The 17,136-nt window shown below is 44.7% G+C and overlaps 2 protein-coding genes across 3 annotated transcripts; one reads left to right on the top strand and one right to left on the bottom strand.

Moving 5' to 3' along the window:
- Window positions 1–227: 227 nt before the first annotated feature.
- MRPL40 (mitochondrial ribosomal protein L40) lies at window positions 228–5,756 on the top strand. The gene is made up of 4 exons (XM_035098973.3): window positions 228–350; window positions 2,440–2,523; window positions 3,125–3,280; window positions 5,229–5,756. The coding sequence occupies exons 1-4, from the start codon at window positions 280–282 to the stop codon at window positions 5,536–5,538; spliced, it is 621 nt and encodes a 206-aa protein (XP_034954864.1). The 5' UTR covers window positions 228–279; the 3' UTR covers window positions 5,539–5,756.
- A 1,479-nt stretch (window positions 5,757–7,235) lies between these two features.
- On the bottom strand, window positions 7,236–15,735 carry C16H22orf39 (chromosome 16 C22orf39 homolog). 2 transcript variants are annotated; one of them, XM_035098974.3, is made up of 3 exons: window positions 15,678–15,735; window positions 13,529–13,696; window positions 7,236–7,474 (listed from the first exon to the last, which is right to left on the bottom strand). In XM_035098974.3, the coding sequence occupies exons 1-3, from the start codon at window positions 15,720–15,722 to the stop codon at window positions 7,349–7,351; spliced, it is 339 nt and encodes a 112-aa protein (XP_034954865.1). In that variant the 5' UTR covers window positions 15,723–15,735; the 3' UTR covers window positions 7,236–7,348. The 2 variants fall into 2 exon arrangements, with proteins under 2 accessions (XP_034954865.1, XP_034954866.1); XM_035098975.3 differs by lacking the exon at window positions 15,678–15,735 and adding an exon at window positions 14,966–15,101.
- Between the last annotated feature and the right edge of the window lie 1,401 nt (window positions 15,736–17,136).

The raw sequence follows: 17,136 nt of genomic DNA, 5'->3' as shown, positions 1-17,136 counted from the left end.
AGATTAATATAACCTAAATTCCCCAAATGTCTGGGATAGCCAATAAAAGAATGGAAGACAACCTGTAGACTTAAAGCTCTTTTATTAACGGGAAAACAACTCCAAACCGGGTCGGTTTTCCCCTGCCCGGAACCTTTGTGCCAGACCTCGTGAGTGGGGAGGACCTCAATGGCGGCAGGACCGTTGTGCAATGCCGGAAGTGTCCCCTTCCGGAACGGAGAGACCTTGTGCGCTGCTGCACTTGGGAAGGTTCGCTGCGCTGAAGATCGGAGGAGAGGCATGTTGGGCCAGGTTGTCGCTTCTGGGGCGCTGAGCCTCCTTCGCAGCGGGGCAGGAAGCTCTTTACTTAGGTAGGGGGCAGGGTAGTTTTTTGTGTTGAATATATGCTATATGGTAATTTATGGACCTAATAGGTGTCTAAAGCCATTTGCACATAACAAAATATGTATTTTATCAAAGTAATTGTTGAACTGAAATGCAACTAAGAAGAAGTATATTAATGTATAATTAAAGTGAAATACGGTAATAATTAAGCCCTGACTTAAAATGATTGGGGGCCCATTACTTACATAGGAGCCTACACAACACAAAACGCTGTTGCTGTATGTTGGTTTTATTTTATTCGTTTTTTTATCTTATATATTGGAAATGTACATCCAGTTTTTTCCCCTTTACATTTTTTGGGGGCCCCAAGAGAGTGGGGCCCTAAGCTATAGTTTGTTTAGCTTACATATAAATCTGGCACTGGATGGGGGGCAGGATGGGAGGGCTGATCCATCCATCACCTGTCAAAAGGAAAATGTTTCCTCGTGTGTCTCCAGATACAGTACATAAAAGGTGTGCCTGCTAATATCAGGCCAAGAATCCGTGTAGACCAGTGTCCTCTTTCCAACATTGAGCTTGCAAGAAAATTAGTAGGTTTGTCATTCAAGCAGAGTAGACTGCACTGGGGCATGGAGGTGCCTTTTTAAAATGTTTTTTTTTAATTAAAAAAAATAGATCATTGTCTGAATCATTCAGGCTGGGATAGTACAGTCATTAGAGCATGAGGCTCTTGATCTCAGGGTTGAGGGTTCAAGCCCCATGTGAGGCTAAATATTTCTGCATTAAGGTAAAGGACCACTGGATGGTTAAGTCCAGTCAAAGGCGACTGTGGGGTTGCGGCGCTCATCTCACTTCAGGCAGAGGGATCCAGCGTTTGTCCGCATACAGCTTTTCTGGGTCATGTGCCCAGCATGACTAAAATGCTTCTGGTGCAACGGGACACCGTGATGGAGACCAGAGTGCACGGAAACACTATTTATTTACCTTCCCACCGCAGTGGTACCTATTTATCTACTTGCACTGGTGTGCTTTCAAACTGCTAGGTTGGCAGGAGTTGGGACAGAGCAACGGGAGCTCACTCCGTCATGGGAATTCGAACCGCCAACCTTCCGACCGGCAAGCCAAAGAGCCTCAGTGGTTTAGACCACAGCGCCATCTGCGTTCCTATTTTCTGTATTGCAGGGGCTTGGACTTGATGACCCTTGTGGTCCTTTCCAACTGAACGATTCTGAGATTCCATTCTATGGTTGCTATGTATTGACGGTTTCAAATACAGTACTTAGGTTGCTCCTGGGACATTGCCGTGCACTGGGCAAATGGTGAGACACCATTGCTTAGTCCAGCCCGCAGTGGCTATGTCAGACAAAAAAAGGGGGGGGGACACAACAAAACCTGATGGGCCCAATTCACAGTCCTTTATGCCTTAGCTTCAATAAGTTGGTTTGAAACATTTGCAAACAGGAGTGGAAGAAATGACCATCCAGAATCATAGAATCATAGAGTTGGAAGAGACCACAAGGGCCATCCAGTCCAACCCCCTGCCAAGCAGGAAACACCATCAAAGCATTCCTGACGTATGCCTGTCAAGCCTCTGCTTAAAGACCTCCAAAGAAGGAGACTCCACCACACTCCTTGGTAGCAAATTCCACTGCCGAACAGCTCTTACTGTCAGGAAGTTCTTCCTAATGTTTAGGTGGAATCTTCTTTCATGTAGTTGTCGTTGCCCTCTTCTGGACACGTTCCAGCTTGTCAATATCCTTCTTGAACTGTGGTGCCCAGAACTGGACACAGTACTCCAGGTGAGGTCTGACCAGAGCAGAATACAGTGGTACTATTATTTCCCTAGATCTAGATGCTATAGTCCTATTGATGAAGCCCAGAATTGCATTGGCTTTTTTAGCTGCTGCATCACACTGCTGACTCATGTGAAGTGAAGAAGGGTTTGCAGTTGGGTTTGTCACTGGAAGTTGCCCACGATTGGGGCACTAGGGGCACAAAGAAGGTATAGAGGAGGCCAAGCTGGATTTAAATGGGGTGTTGGGTGATGCCTGTAATCTTTGCTTTTGGGTGTGATATATTAATATGGGAATGAATGTAATATTGCTTATTTCTTAGTTCTCAGCTAATCTGGAATGTTCAAGGTCGAGCGAACCACTGGCAGTCTTCACTTCTTGGATTGAGGGCAGCACTACCTATGAGGTAAAACCCAAGTCAGCTTTGACCATATAGTTACACAACAAGCCTGTGAGAGTGAGTGCGACTGGCCCAAGGTCACCAGTAAGCTTTGTAGCTGAGTGGGGATCTGAATCCAGGTCACCAGGTTTCGAGCCCCATGTTGGGCAAATAGATTCCTACATTGCAGGGGGGTTCTAAGGCTAAAATCTTAGTCACATTTACCTGGGAGTCAACCCAGCTGAATACCGCAAGACTTATTTTTAAAGAAACGTGTAGCATTGTGCATTTAAGAAGAGTTCTGTGTATTTCATGGGTGATCCAATAAAACAGGGACGGGGAACCTGTTGCCTCTCCAGATGTAGTTGGACTCCCAACTCCCATCCAACATGGCCAGTGGACAGAGATGATGGGAGTTGTAGTCCAATGTCTGGAAGGATACAGGCTCACCAATCCTGCAATCTAACGTATAGTTTGAAATGTTTTCGGCCCAGCCTGTTTTTGAAACCATCAAGGTAATCGTTCAGAGGCATTGTTGGTATGTAGTATATAGTAGGCCTGAGTGATAATGTTGCATGCCTATAATTGCTGATAAGAACTCTTTGAATTGTTTTTCTCTCCCCATTAGAGCAGAACCAAGGAAGAAGAAGAAGGTGGATCCAAAGAGAGAGATAGCCATGAGAGAGCGGTTGAGGAAGAAAATAAAAAAATTACAAAAAGCCCCTCACGAACTAATTCCTATTGAAGACTTTATAACACCGTTCAGATTTCTAGATGAGAAAAGGTAATTATCAGGGATTCCCATGCATACAGTGTGGCTGCAATATATTTTGCATGGTTTGCAAAGCAGATTTCCAGTATTTTGTTCTCTGTAAGGGAAGTGATTCTGGAGTATGAGTATTAATCTGATTTAGTTACGTGAAAAAACTAAATTGTGTGCATGATTGAAAGAGGGGGCAGTTTATACTTTGGCTGCATTTGGGCAATCATATTTCAATTCAATAAGCCAAGTATTTTCCTTGCATACACGGACCCTTCTCTCATCCGTTTGCATGATACACCCTTTATGGGGCATGTCTCAGTGAATGGCAGTGGCATCCAACTAACCATTGTTTCTGTGTCCAGTTCTGGGCGTCACAATTTAAGGGGGATACTGACAAGCTGGAACATGTGCAGAGGAGGGCAACCAAGATTATAAAGGGTCTGGAAACCAAGCCTTTAATAGCTGAGGGAGTTGGATATGTTTAGTCTGGAAGAGACTTAGAGAATATACGATAGCTGTCTTCAAATATCTGAAGGGCTGTCACATAGAAGATGGAGCAAGCTTATTTTCTCCAGCTTCAGAGGTAGGACCCAAAACAATGACTTCAAGTGACAAGAAAGGAGATTCTGACTAAACATCAGGAAGAACTTTCAGATGATAAGAGCTGTTTGACAGTGGAACAGATTCCCACGAGAACTGAAGAACTCTCCTTCCTTGGAGGTTTTAAGCAGATGGCTGGCAATCTGTGATGCATTAGTTGAGATTCCTGCATTGCAGGAGGTTGGACTAGATGACCCTTGGGGTACCTTCCAACTCTACAATTCTATGATTCCCATTTCATCCAGACTAGGGACATAGGTGGTTATTAGCCTTGGAACAAGCCAGAATTTTAAATCACGGTTTGAAGGAGGTTTAAGATCGTGGCTTGTTCTGAAGCTGGTAAACCTATTTTCCTAAGTTCAGACAAAAAAGGAAACCATGAGTAATTGGATATTTCTTTATTACATTGAGGTCTGTTGTCCAGGAAGGAGAAGAAGGGGTTGTATGCATAATCAAAATACTTGTAGTTCATAATATGGGATATGTTTGTCCAAATGAAGCCAGTGCTAGCTTGAGACTAATGTATCTGAGTTCAGTTCAACTTCTGATTCATTGACATGTTCAAGAAGAGGACTGGATATTAAATAGCACTGAAAGTTTCAGCAATCAGTAGCTATTTTCATGTGAAGACAAAATATGGTGAATATAGCATGCTGCCTGTCTCAGACCCTTGGTCCATCTGTCTTAGAATTGTCTATGCTTACTGGTAACAGCTCACTTCACATCTTTCCCTGCCCTACATGGAGATGTCTGGGATTGAAATGGGGAACATCTGTGTGCAGAGCAAGTACTTTTTCATACAAATTCCTTATTAATGATATGGGTTTCCTTGCTTCAGGATTACAGTTCTGTGTGGTTTAAGTCAGTGTTTCCCAACCTTGTGCCTCCAGCTGTTTTCGGACTACAATTCCCATCATTCCTGACCACTGGTCTTGCTAGCTCGGGATTATGGGAGTTGTAGTCCCAAAACATCTGGAGGCACAAGGTTGGGAAACACTGGTTTAAGTAACTTAAAGATAGTTGATGCCTCCAAATTACCGGTACACAGATCAGCCAAAGGGTATTTGTTAAGGCAAAAGAATTATTAGACACTGATGTTGCTCAGCTTTAATATAACAGAAATATTTCACAATAAAGTCAAGAACCCAGAGCTGCAATGCGGCACAATGGACCTGATAACCACACAGGCACACTTCTAAAATTGCTTCTTTTCCAGAGCTTCAAGAGCTTAAGAAATTTTAGCTCTCGTAGTTTCACCTTCTGAAACAAGGATTAACAGCTCAGGAACTTGTGCAGGTCTTGTAAAAAATATATATCTTCCAACTGATTGGCCCCAAGTATGTAACTGTGTTTTGTTTTTCTCTTTTAGGGTGCGAGACACCCCTCCACTCTCCCCTGAGGAAAGCGAAAGGCGAGCTCTGCTTCTGAAGAAGTGGTCATTTTACAGGCAAAAGCAGCACGAGGCAGAGGAAGGTACAATCAAATCCCTTGTGGATGCCCAGGAGGCAGCGTTAAAAGAACTGCGCCTTGAATCAGAGGAACTGTACGAGGCAGCAATTCAGCGAGATGATGGGCTCTTCCCTTTTGAGAGGCAGGAGCTTATGCACTCACCACCACTGCCTAAGTATGACGCTCCCGAAGGAAAATGTGTTGACATCACCAAAGTATATACACAGTGATTCGGAAACGTTGCCAAGGAACTACTGGAAGATTCAGCAAATGCAAAACACAGTAGCATGAACAATGTGTGGTCATTCATTACTTCTGAATTACCAGAAACGAATAGAACACATCACAAGAGCAAGCCTCCCTTTTAGAATAGGGTACATTCTAGACATCCACTATCCTTTCCTCTTTGTGCAAAGAATATGTGACATAAACAACATTTTTATGATGATTTCCCCCCCGCCATTTTTTCCTGATTAGTAGCCAACTTCTGGTCTGCCAGTTGTTGTGTGGAGTACAACTCCCATCGTTCCTCACTGTTGGTTATGCTGTTTGGGGCTGATGGAAATTGATTGGTTAAGCCACCTTTGTTCTGAGCACCAGCTTGAACAGAATTTGTTCATCTAGGATATGTTACTGCGTCTGGGTCTACATTCTAAGGAAAGCTATGCGAGAAGGAGTGAAGGGTTCTTTCCAGCTTTTCATAGCAACCCCTCTTGAGCCCTAGTGGGTAGGGCTGCTCCCCACAACAAGGACTCTGGGAATTGCAAAGATGGAGAGGTCAGAAGATTGTACATCCCATGGGGTTGCCAACCGTTGAGAGTGTGCTGGGGACACTAGTCCCCAAACAGCTGCCACAGGAGGGTGGCCTAACACATGGTAGGCATATATTGGTGAAGCTTTCCCCATAATTGTATTTCCTACGAGAAGATGCTTAACCAACCTCTTGTATGTTATGTAGAAAATAGGCAGCAAACGCGCATTAAGAGCAAGAGGGAAACAGCAGTTCTTTAGGGCCTTGGGATTCCTATCACTTGCGGTCCAAACAACTCACTCACCAATCACAGCTCTGATCATTCATTGTCTAAAAACACAGACAGGCATGAACAACCAGGCTCCCTCATTTCACAAAAATCCATTGGAAGGATTTCTGCACATTTTGCTTCATAACTTTCTAGGAAGGCTAGAGACCTTTTCAAAAATGAAAACTCGCGAGCCTGTGGTTCATGTCAAGGTGACAAATGAAGGTCTTCCCCAGCTCCCCCAGCACCAGGTTAGCAGCCCCTGCTTTATCACATATTCAGAACGTATGTGCTGCATTTGTAGTACAGTCAAACCTCGGTTGTCGAACGTAATCCGTTCCGGAAGACCGTTCGACTTCTGAAAGGTTCGACAACCGAGGATCAAAGGGCTGTTGGCAAAGTCAATGGAGAGAAAAGAAAAAAAATCCCCGGAAGCCGTTCAGCTTCCAAAAACCATTTGAAAACCAGAGCAGTTACTTCCGGGTTTTCGGCGTTTGGGAGCCAAAATGTTCCAAAACGGAGGTGTTTTGGAGCCGAGGTTTGACTGTACACAAGAACTTCTAAACCACCTCCACTCGTCGTGTAGAAATCTACAGGATCGTGTCCATTGTAGTTCTGTCCTGAAAGTCACTTAGTGGTATTCTGACGGTACTGTTTAGAACATTGTTGTGTGAGGGAAAACACAAAGGGTGCTAGAGGACAGCTCACAACATTGGATAAAGCCCATTTGCCATGACAGTTAAATGGTACATTCACATTCGGAGACAATATACCTCTTAACTAGCAAGTATGGGGACTTGTAACAGTGTTATCTCCCCAAAATTATCTCTTTAACACACTGTTTACTAAATGGTTCAGAACAGATTGTACTTAAAAATAAATAAATTGAGCACCACTATAGCGAAGCATATGGTTGCTGGGAGCATGGGTTTATGGCTGAGAACTCTTCTATACAGCACAGTGTTAGGATTCCATAGAAGTCATCGCCCAGAAGTCCAGCACCTGGTATTCCAGGGCTTCATCATTTGGGTTTGTCTTCATCCAGAGGCAGATACCAGTTTATGGGAGGGCCTTTCCTCAAGTCCCACACCGGAGCATACTTCTTCTTCTCCATAATCCGCTCTCTTTCGCTCTTGCATAGGGAGTCCTGGAAAAAGACAGAATCATCAATAATAATAATAATAATAATAATAATAATAATAATAATAACAACTATTATTCATACAATGCCCTCAGTGAGCATGGTGCTATGCAGAACAGAAGATCTCGGGTTCAAACTGGGGTCTCCAGGTAGGGCTTGAAACAACTGTGAAATCCTGGAGAGCTGGATACGCATCTCAGGGTAGGCGTTCCTGACCCAGGCAGGCCAATGGTCCCAGCTGGTAAAAGAAAGCTTTGTCTGCAATCTTAGAATTGTCAGGGGCCACGAGCATCGTCTAGTCCAACCCCCTGCAATGTAGGAAACCTTTGCCCTAAATGGGACTTGAACCCATTGAACAATGAGATCCAGAGTCTCATGCTCTACCAACTGAGCCATCTTGTAGGTCATGCATGGCTCACTGGTAGAACACCTGCTTTGGGTGCAGAAGGTCTCAGCTTCAACCTCCAGATAGGACTGGGAAAGACTGGAATACCGGAGCTGCTGCCAGTGCAGACAGTACTGATTGATGGACCAATGGTCTGACTCAGTGTAAGGCAGCTTTCTATGTCCCTCGGTATTAAGAGAAGGATGCCTGCAAAATGTCCCAGGTTCAATCCCCAGCATCTCCAGGTAAGGGTTAGGGAAAAGCACCTGTGTGAAATGGTGGGGAGCAGCTGCCAATCAGTGTTGATGTACATCAGGGATGGGCTTGTGGTAGATGGAGTGGGGGCATCTACTGGTTAAATATCTGGGTTATCGGTAGATCAGTAAGGGGTTCCGACTCCCCATAGTAACAACAAAAACCCAATTTTGGTTAGTGATTTTATACTTGTAAACCGTTTAGAAGCTGCCTTGGCAATTTAGTGGTACTGTATATAAAAGAACTAATAAACAACAATAATAGTTGATAAAAAAAGTTATGCTGCTACAATAAAGCAAACTTGGGGGTAACAAGACATGAGATTGTGTGCAAAAGTAGTTCTGGTATTGAAAATAAGGGTTGTATCCAGCTAGTTCTGCAGGTGTGGGTGAGCTTTGGCCCTCCAGATCTTGCTGAACTACAACCCCCACCATCCCTGGCCATTGCCCATGCTTGCTGGGGCTGACGGGAGTTGTTCAGCAACACTGGGGAGCCAAAGGTTCCTCGCACCCGTTCTACTCATTTCAGTACAACCACGGAAATTAATCCAAGTTCATTATGTCTGTTAAACTTGAATGAGTATGCTGAGGATGGATAACACGGGAGTACAGAGAACCAAATATATTTAGCATTTCTGTTGTGCTTAGGTTAGGACATACAGACAACGACCATTTTGCATGCATTCCAGGCATGCGCCCGCCTGATCAGACCCGGACGGGGTGGGTTTGCACTACACTGTAGCGTGCAATGACACAAAATGCAACTCCAGCAGAAATTGGGGGTTGCCTGTATTGCAAAACCAGTTTGTACTCACCATCATTACGAACCACACGATAGGCTGCAACCAATGCCAGTCCTACTCATAACAGACCCAGTGGCATTAAGAAATACACCCACTCTATGCTCATCAATTTCTGTTTCCTTACTCTGTGTGGGATTGAGTTGAACCATTGTTTGAGAGCAGCAGGCAAACCACTGTTTTGAACACTCTATTATTTAGTTTTGATGGTGTGTTATTTGCACCTGGCTCTAGTTCAGGCACCCCCAAACTGCGGCCCTCCAGATGTTTTGGCCTACAACTCCCATGATCCCTAGCTAACAGGACCAGTGGTCAGGGAAGATGGGAATTGTAGTCCAAAACATCTGGAGGGCCCGCTGCGCCCCAAAGAACCCCGGGTCGAGTGTCCCGGGGACGAAATTGCTCAGCAGAGCTCCAATCCGGACTCCCCAACTCTCCGGTAATCTCTAATAAGAACCCCGGAGCGAGAAGGGTGGTAGTCGCGGGGGCCATCTTGAGCGACAGCGTTACCCTAGTGGAGTGAAGCTCCGAGCTGGAGGCGGAGAGCGCTGGATACCTCCAAAGAACAAGCTGGAAAAAAGACTGTGAGTAGGCTTCCGGATTCAGCGCCAGCGCCGATCGGCGGGGTCTCGTCTCGTCTCCGAGACGGCCCGTCCCTGCTAGGAGTGGGGAGGGCAGCGAGAGCGACGCTGCGCCCCTTAGAACCTCGGGAAGGGCGTCCCGGGGGCAATTTGCTCGGCACAGCCCAAATCCGGACTCCCCAACTCTTCGGTTAGCTCTAATAAGAGCCCCGGAGCGAGGAGGGTAGAAGTCGCGGGGGCCATTTTGAGCGGCAACGTTATTCTAGCAGGGAGAAGCTTCGAGCCGAAGGCGGAGAGCGCTGGATTCTTCCGAAAATAAAACGATTGGAAAAGATTGTAAGTAACCTCACGATTTGGATTATAAAACAATTTGGATCTGGGAGAGAGGGGAGAAAAGAGGAAGCCACCCCCCCCCCCACGGCAACAAAAGAGACAGTAAATAGAAACCCGAAGCCACAAACAGAAGATTTACAATTCAAAGGATCCCTCAAAGGCATCAAAGAGAATCTCCCCTTTGATGCAGGGTGAGAAGGGGAGAGAGACTGTGGTTTATGACTGCCCTGCAGCAAGAGGTAAAGGCTGAGAAAAATCTTTCTTTTCCTCGGGAGCCGGCAGCCCAGGCAACCCAGTGAGTTGATCAGGATTTATGAGTCAATTTTTATTTCATTTTGTATTTCTGGACTTTGTGGAATTTCTTTTCTGGTTTAAATGTTTGTGAAATGTGAGTTCGAACTGTATTGTTAATAAGACTTGAAGAATGCAGCCAGCTTGTTAAAATGGAGTCGAGAAAATAAACTGTGATCATATTCCACCCCACGTGACAAGTTTTGACCTTGGCAGGATTGAATTATGTCAACAAAAAAGTGTTCCCCTGAGTTCCAGCGGTCTGTTTTGACCTTAATGTGGGAAACAAGAATAGTGCTATGTCAAGAGGAGACACGACGGCAAGAGTTACAGGGAAAATTTCAGATGGTGATGGCAGAATATGATTTTTTAGGAGATGAAGCTTTTGACACTGAAAAAGATGAATGTGAGAATGACAATGATGATGACTGTGATTTGGAAGGAAAAGATGAAGATGAGGACTGTGATGATTTAACACAAAATGAAGCACACCACGGAAAAAATGATGACTTTACTCTACAAAAAGTTGGATGGAGTGCCCCGCTTTTGAGGGGGGCACGATTGGTATTATTGGAACTCCAGAACGCCCACAGGGAAGAAGGAAAAAATATGCAGAGAAGAGAAGAAATTCAGGGGCCCTGTATGGTGGCCTGGATGGCAAAAGACTGTAAACAGGGGGTGGGGTGAAGGGAAAGTGATGTTGTGATTACATGGATGGATTAACAGGTTTATAACTGGTCTGCTGATTATGGAATTTGCTGGATTGGGGGGGTGGAGCCGGTAATCGGGGATGTAAGTTTAAGTTGAGAATAGTTATAGTTTTAAAAGTGAATGGATTTTGGAAAATGTGAAAATATGGAGGCTTATAGAGGGAGAAAAAATTAGGCACGGGAAGATAAAATGGGAGTTTGATTTTTCAGTGATTTGAAGTTGTATAAGATACAAAGGTGTATTTCTATAAACTAAGAAACTGTTGCAGATGATAAAAAAGGGATGAAAACCGGGGAAGGGGGGGGGAAGCCCACAAAATATGGTTTTAAAATCATGAATGTAAGAAAAAATTTTCTGTTTTGTATTGTTTTTTTCTCTTTTTTTGCCCTTTCTTTTTTTTCTTTTTTCCTATTTCTATTTTTCTCTTTTTTTTTTGGTATGACAATAGATGGTTGGATGGATGGCCTCCTGCGTACTGCCCTGGTTTGCTGGAGCTCCCTGGTGGCAGGGGGGGGCTTTGGGGTCAGGGGAGGGGGAGGAGGACAGAAATCCAAGCATAAAATGGAACATCTCTGACTGTTCACATACATGGGATACTTCTGTGGCAGGGGAGGACCCATGTGGGTGGGTAGGAAGGAGGTGGAAAAGGTGTTTATGTATGTACCGTTTTTGTTTTTTTTTGTTTTTTTGTATTCTGTAAAATTAATAAAAAGTATGTTTAAAAAAAAAAAGGAAAAAAGACTGTGAGTAAAGGATTTAAAAGCATTTTATTAGATGATAATTTGGAAATGGGAGAGAGAGAGAAAACGGAAGCCACCTCCTCCCACTGGTAGTTTTAAGAAGCAGTTAATAAAAGTACCCGAAGCCGAGATCAGAATTTTCTTTTTAATATAAAGATATCTCCAAGGACTTAAAAAAGATTCTCCCCTGGAAGCAGGGTAAAAGGGGAGAAGGATTGGTGATTAAAATTCCCTGCAAAGAGAGGAATCAGAATTGGGAAAAGCCTATTTCTTCCCTGGAGCCGGCAGCCCTGACAGATCAGCGAGTTTATTAGGATATTATATAGGAAAAGAAGGAAAAGAGATCTTGACTTTCTGGAATTTATATGTTAAATATTTGCATAGAATTTAGTGTAACAGGACTTTGAGAAAATACATTGCAGCCAGTTTTGTGAAAATGCGGTTGGGGAAATAAGTAGCGACCATTTCCCGTCCCCCAAGACAAGTTTTGACCTTGAAAGGACTGGAAAATGTCAACAAAAGTGTATCCACCTGGGTTTCAGCAAAATGTTTTGAGAAGCCTGTGGGAACTGAAAATTGGAATGTATCATGACGGAATACAACTGCAAGAAATAAAGCAGCAACTACAGATGGAGGACACTAATGATGGAATACCAGACGAAGACAGTACAGAAATTGAATCGAAAGACAGTGACAGTGATAGTGTAAACCAAAATGAAGTCCACCACGAAGGAAAAGAGGAATACGTACAACAAGAAGGCCTGAGGAATATCCCTCTTATGTGGAGGGAAGGACAGGAACTTGTAGGAATGCAGAACACCAACAAGGAAAAGGACGTTCAAAGAAGCGGAAAAATCCAGGGGGGGGGGCACGGCACAATGATAGCTGGGTTGTAAAACATTGGAGAAAGGGGGTGGGATGAAGGGAGAATGGACATTTGATTACTAGGACTGATTAAAAGGACTGAAAACTGGACTGACGATTATGGAACTTGCTGGAATGGAAGGGGTTAGCTGGGAATAGGGGAAGAGAAGGAATATTAGAGGATAGTCATATAGTGAATTAAAATTGGGAATGAAAAAATGGTTTAAAAGTTATGGAGGTTTTTGGAGGGAAAAATAGGCAAGGGAAGAAAGTAGATTTTGAATAGGTTGAATTAAGATATGTTATGAAAATGATAATATTAAATTTAGAATGTTGTAAGAAGTCATAAGAAAAAGGATTAGTATATTTAAAATAAGGTTAGAAAAATTGGCCCAAAAAAGGGGGACAATGATAAGAAAACTGTTAAAGGAGAATTAAAAATGAAGACCAGGGAAGGGGGGAAGTAGGGGAAGCCTTCAAAATAATGTTTATGGATAATGAATGGATATGGTATATTTCTTCTTTTTTTCTGTTTTTACTTTTCTGTTTTTTTTTCTTTTCCTTTTTTCATTTTTTGTGGGGAGGCGGGGCTTTTCTTTTTTATAAGATATGTATAGATAGATAGTTGGGTGGAGACCCTCCTTTATCTTCCCTCGCCATCCTAGAGCTTCCTGGTGGCAGGAGGGGGCTCGGGGGAGGGGGAGAGAGGGAGGAGGGGACAAACCCAATTATAAAATGGACCACCTTCAACTATCCCCTTTGCATGGGACTCTCTCGTGGCAGGAGAGGGCTTGTGGGGGGGGGGTAGAAGAAGGGGGAGAATATGTTATGTATATCTTGCTTTATTGTGTAAAATTAATAAAAAATATTTTTTAAAAAACAAAACATCTGGAGGGCTGAGGTTTGGGGATGCCTGCTCTAGTTGCTCAATCCTGAGGTTACGGGGGGGGGGGGGAAGCAACGTAGATCTGACACATCTGAAATCTGCCCACCCTACAGAAGACTAGTCTGAGCTAGATACATTGATGGTTGAGTAAAAGGCAGCTTCCTATGAATGGATTTTTCCATTGTTACAAACCCGCGCTTTGTCCCTTGGCATACCTTAGCCTTTGAACTTTTTGTCTTCTCCCATGCTTTACAGTTCTCATAATCTCTCTTCCACTGCTTACAGGAAGGTGCTTCCCCATAGGTATAGTAGTAATGGAACAGATTTGGGATGCTCTTGCAATGTTTCCATTCAGACCAGTAGTCATCGCAGGCTCGTGGGGGCTGCCAAACAAACACACAAAATGTATAAGCAAGGAATCAACCCTCGTCTACAGGACAGAGAGGACCAAAGAACCTCCAACAAAATGTTGCAGTGCAAAGTGCTCTTCTGTTCCAGGTGCCTTCCCAGACCCGCTCAAAGAGGTGGTTATTAAACCGCTTCTTAAAAAAAAAATCTTTGGACCTGGCCTTCATGGCCAACTATCACCCAGTCTCAAATTTTCCATTCTTGGGCAAGGCGATTGAGCACATGGTCGTTGAACAACTCCAGACACACCTGGAGGATGCAAACCATTTGGATCCCTTCCAATCGGGATTCAGGCCTCATCATGGGACTGAAACTGCCTTGGTCACGATGGTTGATGATCTCTGGCAGGCCAGGGACTGAGATGAAAGCTGTTCCCTGGTCCTGCTGGGATCTCTCAGCGGCCTTTGACACCATTGATCATGACATCCTTATGGACTGTCTGAAGGAGTTGGGAGCTGGGGGCACTGTTATACAGTGGTCCCGCAACTTCCTCCTGGGCCATGCCCAGGAAGTGGTGTTGGGAAGGTGAGTGTTTGGACCCCTGGGCTTTCATTTGTGGGGTGCCTTGGGGTTCTGTCCTCTCCCCCATGCTTTTTAACATCTACATGAAGCTGCTGGGAGAGATAACCAGGGGGTTTGGGCTGGGTGTTCATCAGTATGTGGATGATACCCAGCTCTACCTCTCCTTCAAATCAGAACCAGTGGAGGCAGTGAATGTCCTGTGTGAGTGTCTGAAGTGGTTGGTGGGTGAATGCCAGCTAACAGATTGATGTTGAATCCTGACAAGACAAGAAGTACTGTTCTTGGGGACAGGGGGCGGACCCTTGGTCCTGAACGGGGTAACCATGTCCCTGAAAACCAGGTGCACAGCCTGGGAGTCACTGGACTCACAGCTGTCCATGGAGGTGCAGGTCAATTCTGTGTCCACAGCAGCTGTTTACCAGCTCCATCTGGTATGCAGGCCGAGACCCTATCTGCCCACAGACTGTCTTGCCAGAGTGGCGCATGTTCTGGTTATCTCCCGCTTGGAATACTGCAATGAGCTCTACATGGGGCTACCTTTGAGGGTGACCCGGAAACAACTAATAAAGAATGCGGCAGCTAGACTGGTGACTGTGAGTGGCTGCCGAGACCATATAACACCGGTCCTAAAGGATCTTCACTGGCTCCCAATAAATTTCTGAGCACAATTCAAAGTGTTGGTGCTGAACTTTAAAACCCTGAATGGCCTCAGCCCAGTATACCTGAAAGAGCGTCTCCACCTCCATCATTCAGACAAGACACTAAGGTCCTCCGCTGAGGGTCTTCTGGCGGTTCCCTCACTGCGAGAAGTGAGGCTATAGTATAGGGAACCAGGCAGAGGGCCTTCTTGATAGTAGCACCCGCCCTGTGGAAAACCCTCCCTTCAGATGTCAAGGAAATAAACAACAAGCTGACTTTTAGAAAACATCTGAAGGCAGCCTTGTTTAGGGAAGTTTGTAAGGATTGCTGTTTTTATTATGTTTTCAGATATGTTGTAAGCCGTCCAGAGTGGCTGGGGAAATCCAGCCAGACGGGTGGGGCATAATAATAATAATAATAATAATAATAATAATAATAATAATAATAATACAGTAATAGGAATTGTAGTCCAAAAGCAGCTGGAGAAACACTGCTCTAACCCAGCTCTTCTCAGCCCCAGTTGTTGTTGAACAACTCCCACCCTCCCTGCTAGCAAGGGGTGATGGGAGTTGTAGTCCCAGAACACCTGGATGGCGCTATAAGGGACCTATTCGACTCATATACCTGTACAGTATTAGGCACAAGGAATTCTGCAGCCTGCACACCTTCTGCCACAAAAGATCAGTCTTTTGAGGCTTATAAAAGGCTTACACACAACTGTGTCTCTTGAAGGCTTTTTAAGGCAGCCTTCCTATTCTGAGCCCCACATTATCCCCCTCCCCGTCCCCCGCTTACCCTCCAGGTATCGCTGTCAGCCATGCTGCTCCCTGCTCCGTCCATCCCTCCCTCCCTCTCCGTAAAGAGGCGGGGCTTTGTGACGGATTGACCCAGCCGCGCTACCGTCCGCAAGCCAAGAAGCAGCCGAAGTCAAAGAGGTAAAGCCCCAGCGGTTGGCTTAGAGACGACTTCCGGCTCTAGTTTGCGGCAGTTTGGAGAAGGCTCCGCCATGTGGGGGGTTTCAGAGTGGCGGGGAAAGGCGGATTAGGGGGATAATTGGGCAAGGGGAGAAAACACTTTCCCTACCCACCCAGTGCTTTTGAAATAATAATAATATTATTATTATAATAATGATGATAATAATAATAATAATAATATTTATAGAGCGCTTTTCCGAAGCGTTCAAAGCGCTTTACATTACCTTGAAATCCTTACAACATCCCTGTAAGGTAGGCCAGTACTGTTATTCCCAAAATTAGAGGGGGGAAAGAGGGCTTCCAAGAACTGAGAGACAGCAGCTTACCAAACGCCAATCAGCAAATTCGTAGCTCAGCTGAGATTTGAACTGGGGCCTTCTGGCTCATAGCTCATGCTCTGAACCATTCTGCTCAAGCACACACTTGCAGGGAGTGATGGAATACGCAGCGCAGAACTGCCTTGCTAGAAATCGGGTTTTCCTGGCACTTCCTGGGCCTGCTTGCCTCCCCCTCCCCCTCACACCCTGGACACACAAACACACCTTGGGGTGCCCACTGCCGAGAGCACCAGGACCCCACAGCCAAGACAACTCTCCAGTAAACAAAATAATTGTAGCCAGTGCAAAACAGAGAAGAACAAAATGACTTTTTTTTTAAAAGTCCTTATTTAGTACAGTAATATTATTATTCAGCAATACCAACTCAGTCTGGATAGCAGAGTGCAGTGCTGATAATGCAGTAGGACAGCAGCATACAAATGAAATGATTTGTGTATGTATGTATGTAAAATAAAAAATACATGTGTTGGGTCATATCTAACGCTAGCCAAACCAGCATTTGTATATACTGTACACTATACCTTTAAAGCACATTCTTTCCCTCAAATATTTTTGGGCACTGTAGTTTACCCCACAGTTAAGAATTCCCAGCAAACCTTAAACTACAGGACCCAGAATTCTCTGAGGGAAAGAATGCGCTTTAAATATACAGTTTGTACACAACCATGGTGTAGAGCAGGCACCCCCAAACTGCGGCCCTCCAGATGTTTTGGCCTACAACTCCCATGATCCCTAGCTAACAGGGCCAGTGGTGGGGGAAGATGGGAATTGTAGTCCAAAACATCTGGAGGGCCGAAGTTTGGGGGTGCCTGGTGTAGAGCCATTGAAATGAACAAACCTAAGTTAGTCATCTCCATTCATTTCAATGAGACTACGCCGATAGGTCTGGGACACAACCCACTGTATATTCACTTCCCCAAAATAAAAGGGGAGGATTTCTAA

This window comes from Zootoca vivipara, chromosome 16 (assembly GCF_965207765.1).
Source record: "Zootoca vivipara chromosome 16, rZooViv2.hap1.1, whole genome shotgun sequence".
Taxonomy (NCBI): domain Eukaryota; kingdom Metazoa; phylum Chordata; class Lepidosauria; order Squamata; family Lacertidae; genus Zootoca; species Zootoca vivipara.
The sequence above is the reverse complement of the archived record's forward strand: the minus strand, read 5'-3'. Positions and strand labels throughout refer to the sequence as shown.